The sequence below is a fragment of the Lampetra fluviatilis genome, chromosome 39 (genome assembly GCF_964198595.1).
Source record: "Lampetra fluviatilis chromosome 39, kcLamFluv1.1, whole genome shotgun sequence".
In the NCBI taxonomy this organism is placed as follows: Eukaryota; Metazoa; Chordata; class Hyperoartia; order Petromyzontiformes; family Petromyzontidae; genus Lampetra; species Lampetra fluviatilis.
The window spans coordinates 10,097,153-10,119,571 of record NC_136313.1 but is presented as its reverse complement, the minus strand read 5'-3'; the positions used below and the strand labels follow the sequence as shown (position 1 = coordinate 10,119,571).

Sequence of the window (22,419 nt, the reverse complement as noted above, 5' to 3'; positions counted from 1 at the left end):
TGATTGATGGATAATTTTCCATGCCACTCACTAACTGCAATTTTTACACCTGACATGGCCTGTCTCTATGCCTTGAGCTGACTGATCAGTGTTTTGCATTTGCAATGCACTTTTAATCTCATCAACTGGATTTGCAAATACAAGGTAAGGTGGCTTGCATTACCTGTTGCAGGTCTGTTGTGATATACAGAACAGCTACAGTATACAGGTGGCTGCATGACTCCTGTTTTATCAAAAGGTGGTGAACATTGACAATGTGAGGGTGCAATATAACTTTTCACTGATACCAGTGAACATTTTATGTAACCAAAGACAATTTTTAAGAAGAAATGCTTTTGCTGCCAGATCCTTTTTCGTACTCGATTGAAGCATGTTATTACACCCAATCCTTTCATGGGAAATTTGATGATCTTGACACAGACGTGCAAAAAGATGATGCTCACATAGGTATGGACTGCACCGGCCATTCGATTTGTTGTGGAGGGCTCCCTGGAAGCTTCTCAAAGTAGCCCCCAGGAGGCTGGTGCCTGCCTATCTGGTGCCTGCCTCCTGCTGCTCAGCTACTGAGAGCACTCAGCTGTGACTGGATCGGAAACACACTGCTCACCAGCTGCTCATTGGTTGGCACCGATTAAGGATTTTAAAAAATATAAGAAAAGAGGTTCGTAATGGTTTTTAGATTTTGTGAAAATCTTAGGGCTACTGGTGAATCCAAAGCAAACCTATGAGTTGAATTAAAGTATGTTTTCAGCTTAACAGTGACTTGCCATTGTATTGCATGTATAGTGGTATACTTAATCATGTATCTTTATTACTTATATTTATTTGTATTGGGGGTGGGGGTAGAAAGTGGTGGAACAACAATTATCTCACTGGGGCCATAATATTGACTTGAGTTTGCTGGCCGTGGCTTATATCAGTGGGAAGTAATATCTGAACTGGTCCTGGGCAACCCCACGCCTTCACCAACCCTCACTTACTATTGTGGTGAAATATGGTATGGTAAAAAACCCACCATGATCGGCATGCTGCATATTGATAAAAAGGGCTGTAGTTGTTTCTGTGGGACTCGGCACGATATAGAATTTTCCATACGTTAATTGTTTTACGTGAACAAAAAAAATCATAATAGTTTGAGGGACACAATTGGAGAACACAACAGTATGCATCTCTAGGAAATTACTGAATAAGCCCTGGGTTCAAATTTATGAAAAGGGAGGTGAGTAAGAGCAGCATTTAATGCTTTTAAAAATTAAATCTGACAATGAAAAGCAACATACCAACGTGCCTAAACAAACAATTTCAATCAGTGCATATATTACCTGCCAGGACATGGATTTAAAATATATACTCTGATACACAACATAGAACAAAAGCTGAAAAATGCGCAAAGAAACACAAAGAGATGCATTCTAGAAATGACACTAAATGACAGAAAGAAGAACATGTGAATTATAGAACAAACACAAATTAGAGATCACTTGTTGACTTTTTAATAAAAGTAAGAGGGATTCAGCAGGACATTGCTAAAAAGGGGATGCCAGCTGATGGACAAGACTGGTAATGGAGTTGTGAAGATGGAGCGATGAAATCGGCTCATGTCCATTAGCAAGATGGATTGTGGCATTGCATGAACATGAGAAATGGAAATAACTTGAGGGGAGGCCTTCATCCAGAAGTGGAGACATAATTGCTTATTTACCCATGAATGTCACACAGTCCAATACTCTTTTTCGGGAGGGTTCTGCATTGGAATGTTTGGCCAACACCAATTACGTCATATGCTTTTAGCTTTGGGAAATCTTGAAGGAGATTCATGCATGGAGGTGGGGGGACATACAAACACCAGGTACTTGAATAAGGAATACAAGTCCAGTCCTCCATGCTATAAGATATAAGCTTTACCACTGTACCACCCTGCAGCAAGGATCGTTATGTAGCATGCATTTATTGGTTTGTTTGTTTTGGCCATTTTTTGCCTACTGATATATTTGAAATGTATTTAGGTATAATAAGCTGAATTTATTTCATATTTATATATGAATGCATCTTATTCGGAGATGGCCAACCTGAATGGGAATGTTGTACATTATCTATTTAGGGTGGTATGTGGCTTATATATGATTGCTTGTATGTACTTATTTCAAGTTAAAGCGATTTAATGATTCCAAATAGCTCGTATAGATTTTGCATCTTAAGTTGACATATTTGTGCAAAATGTAAGTGCACATATTTGCATGTGCACATGTATGCATTCAATTGCCCTTGTCAAAACGACCTCTAGTTTTTTCTGTAGTCTGGTGTGTAACACAGGGGGCACCCCAAATGCTCATGTCGAACCCCGCAGTGTTGCCGCAATTATGACTTTATATAGCGCTTCACACTGGCCTGACAAATTAACTTCTATCTCATCTCACTGCTGTGTGGATTTGTCAAATTTATGCCTTTTCAAATCTAATCAGGTGCACAGCACTTATTGTGCAATGGTTTCTTCTTGGTTATTAGATTACTAATATAATACGGAATTGCTTTTGTTATGCCTGTGGGTTCAGTTGTGGTGCTAAGATGAGTGGGCTTTCGGAATTTGTGAACGACACATACCACACTCATCCTGACCTATATTTCACCATGCACGGTCAACAACCTCCATTATTTTATTATGGATGTTCGTCAGCTTTTGCTAACAATGCAACCGCCATGTTAACTGGCACAATTCCCGTTCTCAATTTTTAAACTATGCAAATGCTACGCCCCCACAGCTTTATTTAGCCACACGTGTTAAAAGCCTACATTATTTTACCATGCATGTTTAGATACTTACATTTTTAGTAATGCATGTACCATATTTGGGAAAACCTTTTTTGACCTCGACATTTCAAAGTTGTCTTTTTTAGCCATCCCCTGCCATATTCCCATGATATTGAATCATACACATTCAGTCTACATCGTAGTGTTGCACTCATCACAGCTGCTGTCTCGGTAGCTGGCAGAGTGCATTGCCTCCAAGAAGCACTCTATTTATTGGGTTAAAAACTGTGTTCATAATACTCACAGATGCGCCACTTACTATTATTTAATAATGTACAGTATAGAAATTTCAAATCCTGAATAGGTGCTATTGTCTGCTTATAATTAATTGATATAAATATTTTATAAATGTGGCTCATGACCCAATTAAGTATGCCCTGGAAAGTTTTCATTTGCATATTCGTGGGCCAGCCGATATAACAGTGGAAGGTTAATCATGTTATAACAAACAAAAAAAGGTAACGCTCTATTCACCCATAATTAATGTTCCGTTTGCCATGGTGGCTATGAGGTGTGAGATTGTAAGGCACGTGGCCGTGAAGGGTCTGCTTGATTAACTTGCTTTAAATAAATATCTGCCATCACATGGTGTGCGTTTCTCTAGCCTGGCTACTTAGATAATGGGTTTGGTATCTCACACAAGGCTTGGAACAAGGTGTCTCTTCGTGTTCCTCGCAATTGCATTGCTAGTGTCACCTAGTGCAGTGTTTTCCAACCTGTGGTACATAAGGCTGTGGGAAGTGGTCCACGGAATTGTTGCGCATATTAAGACATATTTTTCCACTAAAGCATGGATGGTGGTGCACAAATTTTTGTTTACGTTTAAAAATGGACTGCGAGTCCAGAAAGGCTGGACACTTTATGTATGGGCATACAATTTACTTTTGAAATGTGTCACTCTTATGATCATCGTCTACATTTTTGGTACAATATACACTAATATAAAGTAGTTGCTTTATGCAGAAACAGGACCCTGCCATACCAAGGTGCAGTTTCCTCTTTTGGGTTTTGTGTGCAGGGAGTCACTTTAATTTACCAAAAAAAAATTCTAGCTATTTATCAGATGCAGCTTTGTTTTTCAATGTTGAGTCACTCAAGCGTGACTAGAAATGGCACCAAAAATGTGCCCATATATCATGCTGACTTGTACAGCTTGTTCCAGCAATGCCAGGTTCAACTTCAAATGCATGCCACTCTATTTTGTGTGGTGCCATTACTTAACTGGCACGGGGCCAATAACGAGCTCCTCTTCGCATGTTCTCTAAACATTTAGAATTAATGAAGAGCTCCAAGCTAGTGAATTTCTTAAGAATGTTAATCCTCTACTTTTGTTCTCTTGTAATTTAACCCACGGGAATTTTTGAAAAGACGACTGTAATTACACGGAATTTTTTAACAAGCCCATGATGCTGCTTGGAGAATAAGATATTAATGCAGGCTTACACATTTGCAGGTAGTGAGCAAAAATGCAAAGTGGCTTCATGATTTACGAACTTTTAAAGGGATAAGTTAATGGATCAGAAAGCAAACTAACAGTAATAGACTAATGTTAAAAGCCTAATGAAAGCACTTGCATTAATTGGATGCTTTTAGGATTCATCATTTTTTTGTGAAACTGTTTAGTTTTTTTTGAGACACTGCTGAATATGGTAATTAACTGGCTGGAAAGATATGCAGTGTTCATGCAAATTTTCATTGGAATTTTTGTTTTTGTTCAATAATTGTTGGCATTCATTAAAAATAGCCTCACTGACTGTAATGCAACACCATTATGTTGGGTGGCATTGGGGGTAGGGCCATTTGGGGACTTTAATTACATTCTGGGACTCAATAAGCATTCTTCCATAGCATTTATAAATGAGCTGGATGTGAGATTATTTTATTTTCTCCACTTTCATATGAAATTAGCACACAAACACCCCAAGGTCACCCTTTTCACCAGAATAGCACAGTGTAGTGTTTGCACATAATGTTGGTGTGAGTGTGCACTTGTGTGTTTGTAACAACAGGAAGTGGCTCTTCTGAATGTAATTAAAGACTCTTCAACAGTGTAGATCTCCGTTGTCCTTTATTCGGGTTCTTGTCTCTCTCTCGCCCCTACGGCGTCCTCGCTCAGACCCGCACCTCCTCCACCGTACACCCTGCAGCCACACTGCTGCTCCGCTCCGCAGCCACACCGCTGCTCCGCTCTGCAGCCACACTGCTGCTCTGCCAGCTCTTCACGCCCGGCTGGCTTCCCACACTCCGCTAGCTCTGCTGTGCCCCACGTACATCGCTGGCCGACGGTGCCGTGGCCTTCCACCACGTGGCAATCGCGCCACCCTCTCGCCACTGCCCAGCGTGGCCTCCTCCTGTTTCCACTCCTTCTCAACTTCCAGATCCCTTCCGGTTCTCCCCTTAAATCCTCTCTCTCACGTGACCCTCACTCCTCCTTCTCCTCACGTGACCCAGACTCCGCCCCCTCATTCCTTGCTCGCATTACATGAACAAAAAAATGAAGGGAGCATGGTGGTGTGGTGTGGAAGCTGTAAGCCCCAGGTTACTTTTGGCTCGCCTTCCCATCAACTGGAGGCGAGGAGTTGTGGTCATGGTTAATTATGCCCCCACTCAAGACGAACATCCATGGAGAGATGCAGGCAAGGCTGATGAGTCAGATGCCTTCTATGACCTCCTGTCACAGGTGCTAGCTAAAGTGGCCCTTCAGGCTAGAGTCATCTTGTTGGGTGACTTTAATGCCCAAGTTGGTCATTATGCTGGCACCTGGTCTGGAGTGATTGGAAGACATGGGCCAGATCAGCTCAATAACAACTGTAGGAGGCTGCTACATTTTTGTGCAGCCCATGGGCTTGCAATTACCAACACACTGTTCCGGCATCGGCGCATCCATACAACATCATGGATGCATGCTGGGTCCAAGCAAGAACATCTGCTGGACTACGTAGTGACGGAACAGCGGATGCGGGCCCATGTCCTTGACACCAGAACCTACCGTGGAGCTGATCTACCCTCTGACCATCGACTAGTCATCTGTAAGATGCGCCTGCCATTCTTCCACTCCGGTGGTGGGTGTACACCCAGGACCCCATTCAAACCTAAGGTGGCCTGGTCTCAACTAGCTGATGAAAGTTGCAAGACAGAATTTCATCATTATTTGCTGCTGGGCTTGGCATCGTCCCCCACTCCTCCTGGGCGAGGTTTAGGACTGTAGCTCATGCAGCTGCAATGGCTGCTTTGGGTACGTGGTCCCGACCTCCCCAGATACCCTGGCTGACAGAGGAGGTGTTCAAGCTGGCTGAGAAAAAGCGACAGGCCCACTCTCATCGGCTACAGCATCCCACGTTGGAGAATGAGGAGGCTTACCGCAGCCTTCACTCGGAGGTTCGGAGAGCCGTGAGGCGCTGCAAGGATGGGTGGTGGTCGCGGGTTGCTGAGGAGATGGAGTCTGCCTCAATGGCCCGCGATCACAAATCCCTATTTAATTCCATCAAAGTAACCTGCAGTGCCACACCTATTACCATCATTAGGAGAAAAAACGGTGATGCAATCTCCAACCCCCAGGAACATGTTTGCAGAAGTCCTGGGGAAGGGGAAATCCCTCCACATGGAAAGCATCGTGGGACACAGTGGGGATGACCCTGCTGAGGCTGCGGTGCCTCAAATATTGGAAGAGGAAGTCACCCCCTGTGAGTGGGTGTCTGTGGTGCCATCTGTTGAGGAAGTACTGAAGGCGGTCCAGAGTCTGAGACCAGGAAAGGCACTGGGCAGAGATGATCTCCCAAGCGAAATGCTGAGGGAAGGTGGCGTTTGTGCACAGACTGCCCTACATGACATCATAACAACAGTCTGGGCCACTGGATGGGTTCCGCAGAACTAGACCGATGCTCTGGTGGTCCTCATCTTTAAGAAGGGAGACCGCACAGGCTGTAACAACTACAGGGGCATCTCACTCCTAAGTGTGCCGGGAAAGGTCCTGGCAAGGATTATTCAACACCGCCTTGCCAGGCATGCTGACGAGAGGCTTGCGGAGCCCCAATGTGGTTTCAGGAAAGGGCGGTCCTGCACAGATGCCATATTTTCTGTCCGTTTGCTCCAGCAGAGGTGTAAGGAATTCCAACAAGACCTACATCTCTGCTTTATTGACCTGGTCAAGGCCTATGATACCATCAGTAGGCCTGGGCTTTGGGTTGTTCTTTGTGCTTTCGGAGTCCCTGACCCGCTGCTCACGATCATTAAGGACCTTCATGATGGTGAGCGGGCCCAGGTAAAACTACGTGGCCGGGAGTCGGAGCCATTCCCTGTTCACCTTGGGGTGCGACAGGGATGTCCTCTGGCTCCAACATTATTTAACATCTATTTCGACCACGTAGTTCGTGAAGCCCTTCAGTAGCTGTACCGGAGTAATTTCCATCTGGTACAGATACAATGGGAGGCTGATAGATGCCCGGGTGCGGTCAAGGGATGGCTCCCTATTGGTCAACCATGTTATGTATGCCGATGACCTGGTAATTGCGGCTCACTCAGAGGAGGAGTTGGAGGTGCTGCTGCTGAAACTGGAGTGTTCCACGAAGAGGTGAGGCCTTACCATCAGTCCCACCAAAACAAAGCATTTGCCTGGGTATTCTGTACCATCGGGCACTCCACCCACACAACTCCCAATCGGTGATGGGGCAGTTGTGGAGAGAGTGGAGAGTTTCCCATACCTGGGCAGTGTGCTCATGACTGGCTCCGGTTTAACAGCAGAGGTCTCACTGCGAATCAGTCGAGCAGCATTATATTTTCATTGGTTGCGTAACGCTGTGTGTAAGCTACCTGGTCTGTTGCTCCGCAAGAAGCTTCGTGTCTTCTCGGCCACAGTCATTCCCTCCCTTCTTTATGCTTGCGAAACGTGGACCCCCCTAATGTAACATCTTCGCCGGTTAGAAACATTTAGGCTAGCCTGCCTACGATCCATCCTGGGTTTAACCAGGCTGGATTGTGTGAGGAGCTCACAAATCCTCGAAAGATCTGGACAAAGTCCCATCGGTGAGCTCCTCCGGCAGGCAAGGCTGCGTTGGCTGGGCCATGTAGCCCGCATGCCCAATCACCGCATGCCCAAACAGCTTTTGTTCGGCCGGATCGAGGGGGCTAAACGGGCGCGGTACGTGCTAGAGAGGAGATGGAGTGATGTCGTACAGGAGGATGTGGAGCTAAGTGGACTTGCCGATGACTGGTACCAGCGGTGTCAAGATCGGCCTCTGTGGAGGAGGCTCATGAAGGACGCTACTGGGCAGTTGAAGGCAGTCGCCCTCCAACAACAACGGAGGGTGGAGGAGCGACGCTCACAACAACGAGCAGAGCGCCGGGTGGCTAAAGCCAGGCAAGTTGGCACAGTAGGGGGCACAGGTGGTGCATCAGCCAGTCATCTCAGTCAGTCGACCCGTGGCACCTGGGTGTGCCCCGTGACCTTCTGCCAGCGGGCGTTCGACACTTCACCTGGCCTCAAGGTGCACATAGCCTGGCACAAGCTTCGTGGTGACGTCACCACCACTTAGTGGCGAGTGGCGGTTGTTGTTGTTTGTAATGTGTTTATAAAACTTTGACCTAAACTCTAAACCAAGTTTTGCCAGTTTTAAATTAGTATTTGATCTGGTCAAGATGTTGTTAGTCACTACGTGGCTTTGGATATGTGTTGCTGAAACATTTTTTGGTTAGATCGCGTAAATATATAAATGTGTCGTTAAAACCCGCCACCACCTAGCACAGACAACATGCCAATTCGTCACTAGTACAGCACACCGGTGTGTTGGAGAGCTAATCCACAACATTTACAATCTGAGTACGACGTTTCACCAGTAATTACGAGCTTCCTCGGGCAACAGCCAGATTTGTGGAGAAGTCCACCTGTTTCGTTCCTTATATAGAGGCGTAGATGTGGTGACAACACTTCTGCGCTCTTGCGCAAAGTGTCAGCAGTAGCAGAACACGCGTGCCAACAAGGACACTCAATTGATTTTGATGATGAAGAAGGTATGTGCAAAACTAGCTGCTACTGGCTAAGACTAATTAGAGAATCTATCGAAATTGAAAGAAAGTAAATTAATTGGAACCGTTCGGATAGCTACCGCCTTAGTGCTGCGTGGAAGTGAATAATCAAATAATACATTATTTAAATGCATGCCTATGAAGGGCACCATACTTCATTAGGGATTACCGTTGGTACGGCTATTTTAATACACACAATAGACAGGAAGGCCAAGATCAAAGGGCTCTCATAATGCACATGCATAATGTACATTGACTCATTAATACCCCCCACCCCCCCCCCACTTTGCGCAAGAGCGCAGAAGTGTGGTCACCACATCTACGCCTCTACATAAGGAACGCAACGGTTAGACTTCTCCACAAATCTGGCTGTCGCCTGATGAAGCTAGTTGTAATTACTGGCGAAACGTCATACTCAGATTGTAAATGTTGTGGGTTGGCTCTCCAACACACTGGTGTGCTGTACTAGTGACAAATTGGGATGTTCTGTTTACGTGACAACCCTTACTAGTTGGCTGTATCGGGTGGTGGCAGGTTTTAACGACACATTTATATATTTACGCGATCTAACCCAAAAAACTTCTTATGGTTGCTGAAAAAGAAAACTGTCCGTGTCTAAGCGAGCATGATGATTTGTCTAACCAGGACTATGATAGCCTCTCAGCCAATCGAAAGCACTGGTAATTCTGCCAATAATAGTGCAGCCAGTCTATGTGTAATGGTTCGGCCAGGCAGTTCGCCAGCATTGATTCAAGCAAGCCTGACTGCCTAAGTAAGACGCTGAATGTAGAAACTTGTCCAGAGTTGGCTTTTGTTGAAACAATGCCATTGAAATTACACAATCCCAAAGGCCATATGCCTCATCTCAACGTCGTGCATGTCACCATGAACGATGTGCATTTGTCAATCGGTTCTCGTTGCGTTCACCTCCTCCCGTGTTGTGCGAGCAGCAAGGATGTGCTCAAGTTCCTGGACGCGGATCGCGACGTGTCAATTCTACGGGCCCAGGTACAGCCAGGCGACCTGGTGCACTATATCTTCGACCGCGGGCGCACCACTAACGTGTCACACAGCCTGCATGCCCTGCTGCCCACGGCGCCGCCACTCAGGGGTGGTCGCTATGGCTCCTGTGCCGTCGTTGGAAACTCTGGCATCCTTGAGGGCAGCGCGTGCGGCGAGGAGATTGACCAACACGACTTTGTCATCCGGTAAGTTTTGTCCCATCCGTTTTTGCTTTGCCATGCGAGCATCATGCACTTCGCTTGGTGTCTTAGCCAGCGTTGGCAGAGCTGGGAATGACTGTCAAGAGGTCAATGAATGATCATTATTTAGTTCGGATGGAGTCTGGCTGTGAAATTTATAAATGGATAAAAATTAGGGATGTAATAAAAAACATGCTTAGGTTCACGAAACATGGATTGAATCATGCACATGATAATCAATTATTTCCAAGTCGTATGTTCATACCACAAATTGTGTAGATTTAATACAATTTCTACTTGAACAACAACGACAAAGGATTTCTCATGTGAATGGAATCGTGACCTCGAGTTGTGATAGTTCATGAAATCATGGAGGGGGAGAATAATTACATTCTCATTGGGAAATATTAATATCCAATGCATCTTAGGGACAGTCTATTTATGTATATGTATTTAATATATACAGTATACTGTTTAAATTCCTAAATAAATATCTACAGATGACTTCAATGAGTAGGAATGTACTATTTCTTGTTTACATGCTGTTGATTATGTTTATAACAGTAAATCTTGACAAGAACCAACATAACACACTGTAAAATGTCATTTGAACACAAACACAATAAACTTGACTTCACTATTGTTGTAATTTCTCCTGAAGAAGGCCATGTAGTTGAAACCTTAATCTTTTGATTTGAAGCTTTCGTGACTGCAGGAATCCATACTCTCTGGTTCTTTTGGTAAAGTCACGTAGGTAGGAAAAATAATGGATCCCGACGTTTCGATCGCCACACAAGCAATCGTCTTCAGGTGGGAGAGAGAAACAGGCTGCTGAAACAAGTTCTTATATATAGAGGGGGGAGGGGGACGGGGGGGGCCGCATCGGGCAAGAGGGTGGGGGTTAGAGATTGTGCCTAAGCGAATGGGAAATCGAAAGATAGGAACCGAGATGGGGGGGGAAGGGGGTGGGTGATGCGAGAGTAGCGAGAGTTGAGGTGGCCATTGTATTGAGAGAGATTAGCATGTCAATGTAAACGAACCAACGCGCAGCGGTGGCTGTGCTAGTGAGACATCCGGCTCGTTAGAAAACGAGGGGAACAAACGAGGGACAACACCACATCGAGGGAAGGAGAGAGAGACACACCGAGAGGCACACCCACACACAGAGAGAGACATACACAGACAGAGACACACACAGAGAGACACATAGAGAGAGAGACACACCAAGAGAGAGACACACAGAGGGACGCACAGATACACACATACACACAGAGACACACACACAAAGTGACACAGAGAGAGAGACACACATACACACAAAGAGGCACAGAGAGAGACATACACAAAGAGACACAAGAAAGAGACTCAACATCACAGCCAGTTATAGTCTGCTACAAAACGAGAGCCTCCGCCACATCGAGGGAAAGGGGCAACGTTAGCTGTGTTAGTGAGACATTTAGCCCGTTAATGTAAAGACATTTAACTTGGTAATGTAAATTGGTAATGTAATGGCAGGTAAGATGGAAACATCAACAACCAGTTAAGGCTTTACCTGGTTAATAACGTCCTTCCAATGATTGCTCAATTTGTACCCATCTTCTCGGTTGAAGTTATGTCTGTGTTTATATATCTGGATGGCTTCATGAACAAATTTCTACCTACGTGACTTTACCGAAAGGACTAAAGAATATTAATATTTTATTTCCATTTCGTAGTCATGAAAATAAACTTTACTATTTTTGTAACTATCCTCATCATCATTGTAAAACATTGCCACACCCTCCCTCGCTCAAGCACCATCACACCTTTTGCTCACACACCAATGTCTCTTCCCCTCACGCACACCACAGCTGTAACCTGGCACCAGTGGAGGGCTACGAGCGTGACGTCGGCTCGCGCGTCGACTTCGTCACCATGAACCCGTCAGTGGTGGAGCGCACGTACGGCGGCCTGCGCACGCAGGCCGACCACGACCGCTTTGGCCGCCGCCTGCGCGCCCTCAACGGCAGCGTCCTCTGGATCCCGGCGTTCATGGCCAAAGGTGGAGAGCGGCACGTGGAGAGCGTCAACAACCTGCTGCTGACCTTGGGCCTCCCTCTTCGAGCCGCCTTCCCCAGCCTCAGGCTGATGCACGCTGTGCGGGGGTGAGTGTTTGCACTTTGGGCAGCAGCTCACTGGCTCGATTGGTGGGGCGGGGGGCGGGGGGCGGACACTGACCGCTCACCTGCCGCACTGGGCTTTCCATGTTCTTCTTGCGAAATATAACGAGCAATTTAAATTGAGACCCGTTTGTTCGCAACGAGAAAAATGTTCGCTTAGCGAGCAGAGAGCGATCAATCGATATGCGTCCTGCAGCGGGAGGGAGCACATAGCGGCCCGCACCTGTTTGCTTTCCAACTGTGCTATGTGTCTCCATTATTCATCGTGTGGGGGAGGGGGCCTCGTGGTGGCACTGTAATGGGTGGGTGGGGGGAGGGGTGGGTGGCAGTCCTAATTACTAATTGCAGACCCTGCGGACAGGAAGTCACACCCCATCTTGTATCCCCGAATAGTGGCTATGAACTCAGCAACCCTGGTTGGATTCTGAGCCACGGCTAACATCAATGGCGAGTGATATTTGAACCTGCGATCCTGCATGGCCCTTCCTGCTCCCTCCACCCAATAACATCATCTACCCTTCAAACAACAAATGCCAGGCACCTCCAAGCACTGGTTTTTCATGTGCGGTAAATGTTACATTTGATGTTTTATTACTTTATTTTAAAATTAGAATTTGTGTTTTTCACGTCAAAAATGTGTGCAAGAGAGGAACATGTTGGTGCTGAAACATAGTACAGCTTTGAACATGGGGGTCGTTGAGAAACGACGATCGTTTAACGAGCTTACCGAGCAATTTTCGCGGCACGTGTCTCGCGCATTAAGCGAGACACGCTTGTATGTGTATGCGTTCGTGCAGTGTGAGAAGATGTGGGTTTTATCTCCCTTGTTGATGAAATTGTCAAAATGTATAATTTGCTGCTCTGGTGTAGGGCTAATACATAAGAAAGTAGCACAAAACAAGCATATTTTTACTTAATGTTTCGCGACATCACCGAATGGGCCTTTTGGACTAATGTTTTCCAGCAGAATTTATTTAAGCAGGCACACTGGACCAGTTTCTACTTTATCGCATATGCAGAATGTGACCTGAAACTAGTTGGATAAAGCAATACATGTATTTGTAGGAAAACTAGATGTTAAAAAGACTAACAAAATGTCGAAGCTCGCGTAATAAACTAGAGTTGACATTTATTTTAAGAAATTAGTTCAATTAAAATAACACCGTTACCTGAAAAAAAAAATCTGTTATCGTATATCAAACAAGGTTAATATCAGACACTAATAGTGACGGACTAAACTGATTTTGTGAATTTGCCTGAATAGATGCTTGCGAAACAGCACGTGCCCAAACAATGTGAATGGCTACAGAGGGGGCCCTTCGTCTTTGTTGTATTTTTGTCTCTCGCTGACCCTACATGTAGATATTGAGAGGGTTGTCTTGTGAATCGTCTGAACACTGTATCCAAAACTGTTAATATAAAATAAAAACTTTGATGTATGTCTACGAATACTGTCCCAATAAGCTATGAAGCCTGGAGGCAGATTTTATCCAAATAACCGTCGATATGGCAGGTTTGTGAAAAAAGGCCAGTCAGATAAAATTACATGTAGTATTTATACAGCACGTTTATTAAAGAATGTAGCGCTTCTCCAGGGGTTGGTTTGAAAAATGGAAGGTTTGGGGGAAAATATTAAAAACTGCAAAAAAGCTATAAGTAATCATTTTATCCAGCAGATGATATTTTATGTAGGCATAGGGTCTATCTATTGGTCTCCCTGGGAAGGGAGTCCTACCCAGGATGGGTTTAACCCAATACTGGCTGACTACCCCAAACCCCGTCCTTGAACATTACCACTAAGCCATCACTCAAGTGTGTGTTTTTTTACCATGTACACCATTGTGCCTAAGGGACATAGGCAGCCCATTTTGTGCAGACTGCAATATGTGCTGGATAAACAGCTATTGTGTGAACTTTGCCACCAGCTCGTAAACTGCCCAGTGAAATACAATCCACATAATTTGTGAATACTTTTGCAATACCTAGACTGAACAGTTTTGTTACACATTGCAAAAAAATCTCTTAAAATACTTGTTCTTGAAATTAATGGAAAACCATGAATACTGCTTAAGCAGCATGCGGACACACATTCGCTTTTAAGTGAGCACAGTGCTAATAAGTGTAAGTATAGATGTGATTGAGCCGATATCTGCAGCTCTGAAACATTTTGGCGAAGTGGTTGTATTCAGACAGTGTCAAAATTGGAAGGAGTTAAATTATTAACGTGGCAGAGGCTTCAAGGCAGGGCTGGCTGAGGTCAACCCTCCTGTTGCCAGGGCATTTTTGTCTTATGCCTTTACACACTATAGATATCCACGTGAAATATATATATATGTGTGCATTTCCATGTGATGGCACCGCGTATATATTGTTATCTTAGACATGTCATTAATGATGTGTGTTTATCTCTATAGCAACACTGTATCTGTATGTTTGTATCTTTATTCGTTGGTTTTTCACAAGTTGTATTCTGAAAACAGGTAAAGCTCAGCTTTGCAGATCCATATCTTATCCGAAGACCTCAAGGCTGCTTACAAGGTTATATGGCAAACTGATGGTGAAGGCCTTATTTAACCATCTAAGAATAAAGCAACACTAATCACAGAAGATAACTATACCCTTATAAATTATTTGCAGAGTCTGACAGTATTTTTCAAATGGTGGGTCATGACCTCCAGAGGGGGTCCACTGGGTCATTGGAGGAGGGCTCGCACGATATCTACTCCCCACCTAAACATTTTAAAAGCTACATCAAAAGGGGATCTAGAAGTTGAAAAGGCTTGCAGACCCTTGGTCTAGTGCAGAGAATTTTGCGAGAGTATTTAGTATTTTCATAATTCTTAAACATGGGGGGGGGGGGGGGGAATGGTTTTGAAGTTGTTAACATACTGTGTTCATAACCCGGTGACCTCAGTTTGATTCCCGACCACGACTAACGCCAGTGACGAGTCATGTCTGAGACGATTTTGGAGCCCTCGCCTTCACCAATGTGCAGTGGACAGTGGTTGTGATGCATGATCAAATGACCTTCTCAACTGACATGGCGTGGGGGAAGCCTTCATCCAAGTGGACTGACAAAGGGGTGTGTGTGTTAGACATGACTGGAAGATGTGCTCGTAGGGGTAGTGGGTGTTCTTAAATGTAGCTCCAGGAAGTGTACGAGTTAATGGTGACGGCAGCAGATAGCAGGGGTATTGATTGGGAAAGAGAAAGCTCACCTTTCTCTGTCCTTCCCATGTTTGCTACAGGGTGAACAGCGGCAAGTGGTAGTGGAGGGAGGGGCATGCAATCACTCCTAACTTATCCATTGCAAATATTTTACAAACAAGTAAATATTTGCCATATACTGAATGTTAAATGTTACAACCAAAAAAACCTGTGAATGCTTTTCGAACCTGGTGTGTCAAAGCGCAGAGTAGCTTAAACCGTCAGCAGACATCTGGTTATCCAGACCATTACTGGAAACTATCAACAACCTTTGTTTAAAGCTGTCTTATTCTTCATCAAATTATGGAGCACAGCGCAGTTTATAATAATGTGTTACAATGTCTCTTGATAATGGGTCGGATGGGCCATTGTGGGAATGACACAAAGAATATGACACAAAGGGTCTGAGAAGCCAGCGCCATCTCTGCCCACGTCTCTCCCCATTGGTGATCTTGATGTTGACATCAACCCACAGCCCACTTTTAGACCCAGTCGATATGTGTCAACTGCATACAAGTCTTGTTTTATCCTTCCTGCCTCCTGGCAAGCGACACGTGTTTGACATTCACTTGCCCTACCACCCTCACTTGCAGTGGGCATAGAGATGCAAAGCAATTTAACCTGAACACAACGCTTTTAGTGCTTATGTAAAACTGCTTGATGTTAGGTTGTGGGTCATTTCGAGCAATGTTAGCTATGTCTTGAAACAGTTTTACTGTCTTAGTGTACCTCAATGGCAACACAATGATAGCAAAACTCATTACAAATGCCCCATACTTAAAGGCTTTTCTTCCTGCAAACATGATGACAATGGCTTCCTGAAAGGTATATCGATCTGTGAGTAAACAGCCTGCTTCCAAATCGGCGAATGACGGTTTCTGAGAAACAGGGATCGGAATAACATTGCATTCTTTTGTGTCTAAGGTCCCTTAATTTCTTCCGAATAGGAATTATGCCATACATGCGGGGGGTTTTCATAAATGTCCTTGCTATGTTTTTTTCTTCCGAAAGTCATTAGTGTGGCACAATACCTAGTCTGTTGTGTGTTCCTCATTGTATGATATCTGTGAAATAAAAGCAACTTGTTATTAGGTAATAATGTTATTACTAGACCTGGAAGATTCCTGCAAGAATTATTTCCTATGATTCCACCCTGGATGATTCAATCAGGAACCTTTATTCTTCTGTGGGTGATTCTGAAGCAGAATATTGGTGCTGGATGAAGTCACATTTGTAAATGTGATTTGTAACTTTGATCATTATCTGTGTAACGATATTTCAATGGTAATGTGCCTTTTTATTGATGGACTACTGTGTGTGGTGTTATCCTGGTGTGGTCTGGAACTGTTTTGTTATTGTTTTTGCGGCCTTGCCCAATTTTGATAAATTGGACTTATATATAACTAGCTTTCCTACTCGGCTTCGTCTGGGACTTGGATTCACCACGTCTGGTCGCCTTTGTTTCCCCAGTGGCGATGTTCACACACCACACCAGTTACTCGTTTGAGGCAGAGTCGACCTAGGGGAGGCCTAGGACCGGTTCAAATTATCGTCACCGGTGGTGGCCGTGAGCGAGAATCGAACTCGGGTCGCCGGGTTTGTAGCGCGGCGCGCTAACTACTACACTACCGCTCCCCCCACACACACGCAGACACAGACACACAACAACCGCCATTCGCCACTAAGTGGCGGTGACGTCACCACGACGCTTCTGCCAGGCCAAGTGCACCTTGAGGCCACGTGAAGTGTCGAACGCCCGCTGGCAAGAGGTCACGGGGCAGACCCAGCAGGAGCCACGGATCGACTGACCGAGATGACCGAGATGACTGGCTGATGCACCACCTGTGCCCCCTACTGTACCAACTTGCTGTGCTTTAGCCACCCGGCGCTCCGCTCGTTGTTGTGAGCGTCGCTCCTCCGCCCTCCGTTGTTGTTGGAGGGCGACTGCCTCCAACTGCCCAGTAGCGTCCTTCACGAGCCTCCTCCACTGAGGCCGATCTTGACACCGCTGGTACCAGTCATCGGCAAGTCCACTCATCTCCACATCCTCCTGTACCACATCACTCCATCTCTTTTCTAGCCCGTGCCGCGCCCATTTAGCCCCCTCGATCCGGCCGAACAAAAGCTATTTAGGCATGCGGTAGCTGGGCATGCGGGCTACATGACCCAGCCAACGCAGCCTTGCCTGCCGGAGGAGCTCACCGATGGGACTTTGCCCAGATCTTTCAAGGATTTGTGAGCTCCTCACACAATCCAGCCTGGTTAAACCCAGGATGGATCGTAGGCAGGCCAGCCTAAATGTTTCCAACCGACGAATTTGCTCCATTAGGAGGGTCCACGTTTCGCAAGCGTAGAGAAGGGAGGGAATGACCGTGGCCGAGAAGACCTGAAGCTTCCTGCGGAGCGACAGACCAGGTAGCTTCCACACAGCGTTACGCAACCGATGAAAACATATTGCCGCTCGACTGATTCGGAGTGAGACCTCTGCTGATAAACTGGAGCCGGTCATAAGCACACTGCCCAGGTATGGGAAACTCTCCACTCTCTCCACAACTGCCCCATCACCGATTGGGAGTTAGGGTGGAGTGTCCGATGGTACAAAATACCCAGGCAGGTGCTTAGTTTTGGTGGGGTTGATGGTAAGGCCCCACCTCTTAATGGCACGCTCCAGTCTCAGCAGCAGCGTCTCCAACTCCTCTTCTGAATGAGCAGCTATTACCAAATCATCGGCATACACAACGTGGTTGACCAATAGTGATTTGTGATTTGTGATCGCGGGCCACTGAGGCAGATTCCATCTCCTCAGCAACCCGCGACCACCACCCATCCTTGCAGCGCCTTACGGCTCTCCGAACCTCCGAGCGAAGGCTGCGGTAAACCTCCTCATTCTCTGACGTGGGATGCTGTAGCCGATGAGAGTGGGCCTGTCGCTTTTTCTCAATTAACCTGAACACCTCCTCTGTCAGCCAGGGTTTCTGGGGAGGTCTGGACCGCGTACCCAAAGCAGCCATTGCAGCTGCATGAGTCACAGTCTTAAACCTCGCCCATTTACCCTCGACATCAGGTGGAGTGGGGGGCGATGCCAACCCCAGCTGCAAGCGATGATGAAATTCTCGCTTGCAACTTTCATCAGCTAACTGAGACCAGGCCACTTTTGGTTGGAATGGGATCCTGGGTGTACAGCCACCACTGGAGTGGAAGAATGGCAGACGCATCTTACAGATGACTAGTCGATGGTCAGAGGGCAGATCAGCTCCACGGTAGGTCCTGGTGTCAAGGACATGGGCTCGCATCCGCTGGCCCGTCACTATGTAGTCCAGCAGATGTTCTTGCTTGTACCCGGCATGCATCCATGATGTTGTGTGCATGCGCCGATGCCGGAAGAGCGTGTTGGTAATTACAAGCCCATGGGCTGCACAAAAATCTAGCAGCCTCCTACCGTTGTTATTGAGCTGATCTGGCCCATGCCTTCCAATCACTCCAGACCAGGTGCCAGCATCATGACCAACTCGGGCATTGAAGTCACCCAACAAGATGACTCTGTCCCGAGTGGCCACTTTAGCCAGCACCTGTGACAGGAGGTCATAGAAAGCGTCTGACTCATCGGCTTTGCCTGCATCCCTCCACGGATGTTCGTCTTCGGTGGGGGCATAAGTAACCACGACCACCACTCCTCGCCTCCGGTTGATGGGAAGGCGAGCCCAAAGTATCCTGGGGCTTACAGCTTCCCACACAGACACAAACACACAAGACAGTACGTGAAGCACTACACTACCGCTCCCCCCACACACACACGCAGACACACACACAGACACAAACACACAGACAGCACGTGAAGCACTACACTACCGCTCACCCCACACACAAACGCGCGTCCATAGGTACACATACACGCGCTTGCTGCAGACACACAACTTTCAGGGTGCGTAGGACAGTAAACGACTGAAATAATAAAGCAGCAATGGTGCGCGAAGAACGCCTGAGACCTGCAACACATTTGTATGGCACTTTACTCGCGGAGGGTTGGGGGGATGCGTGACATGAGCAGGCACACTGCGTGACGCTTCCGCATGCGCGGGTGACACCCACATGGCAAATTTCAAGTTTGTTGCATGTCGGGAAGTACGCTATACATTTTGAACAGACACACATTCACACATTTCCCTTTTATATATAGATAATTTAGCATTTCGATTTCGTGACTTGCTTACAATTTTCTCAATTTTGCACTCCTATTGTGTTTGTGTACTGTGCTGTTGTAACTTGCTGACCCACCCATACTGGATTCCCCCAGTCAAAATAAGATTCTGATTCCCATGTTAAAACCTCTTATTTTGAATGGGATTCCAACGGAGGTTCTGCCAATGACGATCCACGCATTCTGGCCATGCATCGGTGTGGGTAAGGACCATGCCACGGCTGGCCTCCAACATACTGTCCAGGCCCTACAGGCGGTTTTATTTTATTCAGTTGGGATTATGAATAGCATTCATCACCCTCTACTGCAATCACTTGGCAGGACCCTATTGAATAAGACTCGGTAAGGCTATCCAGCATAACTAAGTTGAATAATAATCAGTTTAACACGTAGGCTTTCGCCTACGTGTTAAACCATTGCAACGTATGGGTAATGCCTAGATAATGTTTCAATGGCGAATCTGGCCAATACCAGCAAGCTGGCATCACAGTTGATTCCGGATGAGGAATCGTGAGAATCTCTCAACTTTCGTCATATGTATCTGGTAAAGCATTTTAACACAGTTGGAAGGCCCAAAGACATTTGCAGTGTACGGAAGGTCACTTTAAAATGAAATCCATTTGGGCCTCTTGAGCATTTTCTTTTAGATGAAAAATCACAACAAAATTTGCTAACAGGCAGATGCATACAAACACAGGAGAATGTGATTGCAAGCATAATGGCCAGTATAAATGAAGGCACACATAAAAACTCCAGACATGCTCAGACAAAGATCCCCCTTATAGCCTGTAGCATACTCAGTATTTTGGGAAAGTGCTGTTCGTGAGCATGTATAAAGGGTGGCACGGCACGGCACACGAGGGGGTAGGTGACCAACACTATGCCTGGCTCTCTAGTGCTGATGTTTACACACATGATGTCCTCAGGTACTCTTTTAAGGCTGAGTCGACCTAGGAGCAGTTCATATATTCGCCACTGTTATTGTATAGCCATAACAAACTGTTGGCAAGTGCTGTTAGCGAGCACCTATGAAGCTCGATTCTCGCTCACGGCCAACACCAGTGACGATTATCTAAATCGGTCCTGGGCCTCCCCTCGATCGACTCGGCCTCAGATGAGCACCTGGTGCGGTGGTTAAACATCGCCACTAGGGAGACAAAGGTGGCCGGGTGCGGTGCTGGCCATCCACCCCCTCGTGTGCCGTGCCAACCTAAGTGCTCCCTACACAACAGAGTACACACACACCCTTATGCAACCACATATATGATAGAATTCTACTTATAAAGTATTTTTTACCATTCTTAGCAGGAAGTATGTTAAGAGTTACTTTTCTCTAATAAATATGCAAATAAATAAACCTGTTAAGGTTAACTGGCACAAAAAAGAATTGGCATAATGAACAAATGCAGCAGCGGAAGGTAATATTAGCAGTTTTTGTACAGCATCACAAGTGCTAATTGGCTGGGATGTTATTACTTTGGCAGTATAGCACTTAATGAAGGCTCCTTTCACCTTCACATACCACCTACCCCACTTCTGTATCCCAGCACACCACCTTGTCTTCCTTGCTCCAGACACCTGCTGACAGGATGCTCGTGTTATCTGTAGAGACTGCCGATCATAGTGTGGATTTCTGCACCAATCATAACATGTGTGGATGTTGAACTTTTTTCTCACCATACGTAGCCAACCATGCTAATCGGAGTTTGTGGGGGGAAGGACCACAAACTAAACTAATCATCTCAGCCTGAAGTTATTTAGTCAGCAGCCAGTTGCCTTCTTTTCATCAGGTGAGGCTCATTGAGACAACGTTTCTTTGCAAGGGAGGTGTAGGATGGAAAGTGAGCTCTGAAATCTGTGTGGAACGTGTGGTTCCCACAGGGACACTCTTGACATGGGAGCATGTTAGGGATTTTTCTGAAGCCTCTTGGGGCACCATGGTTGAGTATCCGTGCCCACCTGTGAAGTGAGTGAATGCAGTTGTTGTGCCTCACTAGGAGCTCTTGTAGATGCAGGAAGCCACACGACCACAGGTTCCTCTCGTGTGAGATACTTATCCACGGTCTACGCATGATAACTTTCGCACGCTCGTGTCTTGCAATTGTTTGCGATGTTTCTGTTCTTTTAACTTTTTATATTTCACATTAATTTCACACTTTGTATATGTTTATGAGTTTAGCTGTCTGCCTAAAAAGTTATTGATAATAAATGCAAAACACATCTGGCATTGAAATTGGATCCAGAAAAATCTATAAAAACATGCAAAACACACTTCAGAATTAATTTGAAAGGTTTATTTGACTCAACATTGTAAGATAGCAAAGAGGATGTTTTAAAATTATGAAGAGTTTGATGTCGCAATCAACTGAGATCTTATTTTGTGCTTGCTACTTGCCATCTGTTATGACACATTTCTAAAATATGCTGGCACATTAAACCAAATCACAGGTTGTCACGGTCATTTTTTTGTAATGAATTGCTGTTGTCAGATTGCCCTTCCCTTGTGAGAAAGTCAAACTAAATGCATTGGTCTTTAATGAGCATGCCTGCCTATTCAAACACTGTCGCTCCGTGAGCTGCTTTTCTTGAGAATGTGGGAAATTTTGGGTATTTGCTTGCGGTTACAGGCTGTTATTTTATGCATACAAATATTAATTTGTAATCTACTTTCATTATTTATTTTAGGCTCACAAGAGCAGCATGGGCTCAGTTTTCTATAATACTGTTAACATTTGAACATGAATAAATAAATGACAAATAATTTAGAGTTTGTGATGTAACGGTGATATAAGAGTAGGTTTTACTTTTTCTGGCAATAAAACAG

The 22,419-nt window shown here is 45.6% G+C and overlaps 1 protein-coding gene across 1 annotated transcript in view; it reads left to right on the top strand.

Moving 5' to 3' along the window:
- The window catches only part of LOC144945983 (CMP-N-acetylneuraminate-poly-alpha-2,8-sialyltransferase-like), a 42,411-nt gene that overhangs the window by 12,382 nt on the left and 7,610 nt on the right, over positions 1-22,419 (top strand). The window contains exons 3-4 of the mRNA XM_078874686.1: positions 9,780-10,037; positions 11,882-12,175. Coding sequence (XP_078730812.1) covers positions 9,780-10,037; positions 11,882-12,175 — 552 coding nt within the window. The remainder of the gene's footprint in view (positions 1-9,779; positions 10,038-11,881; positions 12,176-22,419) is intronic.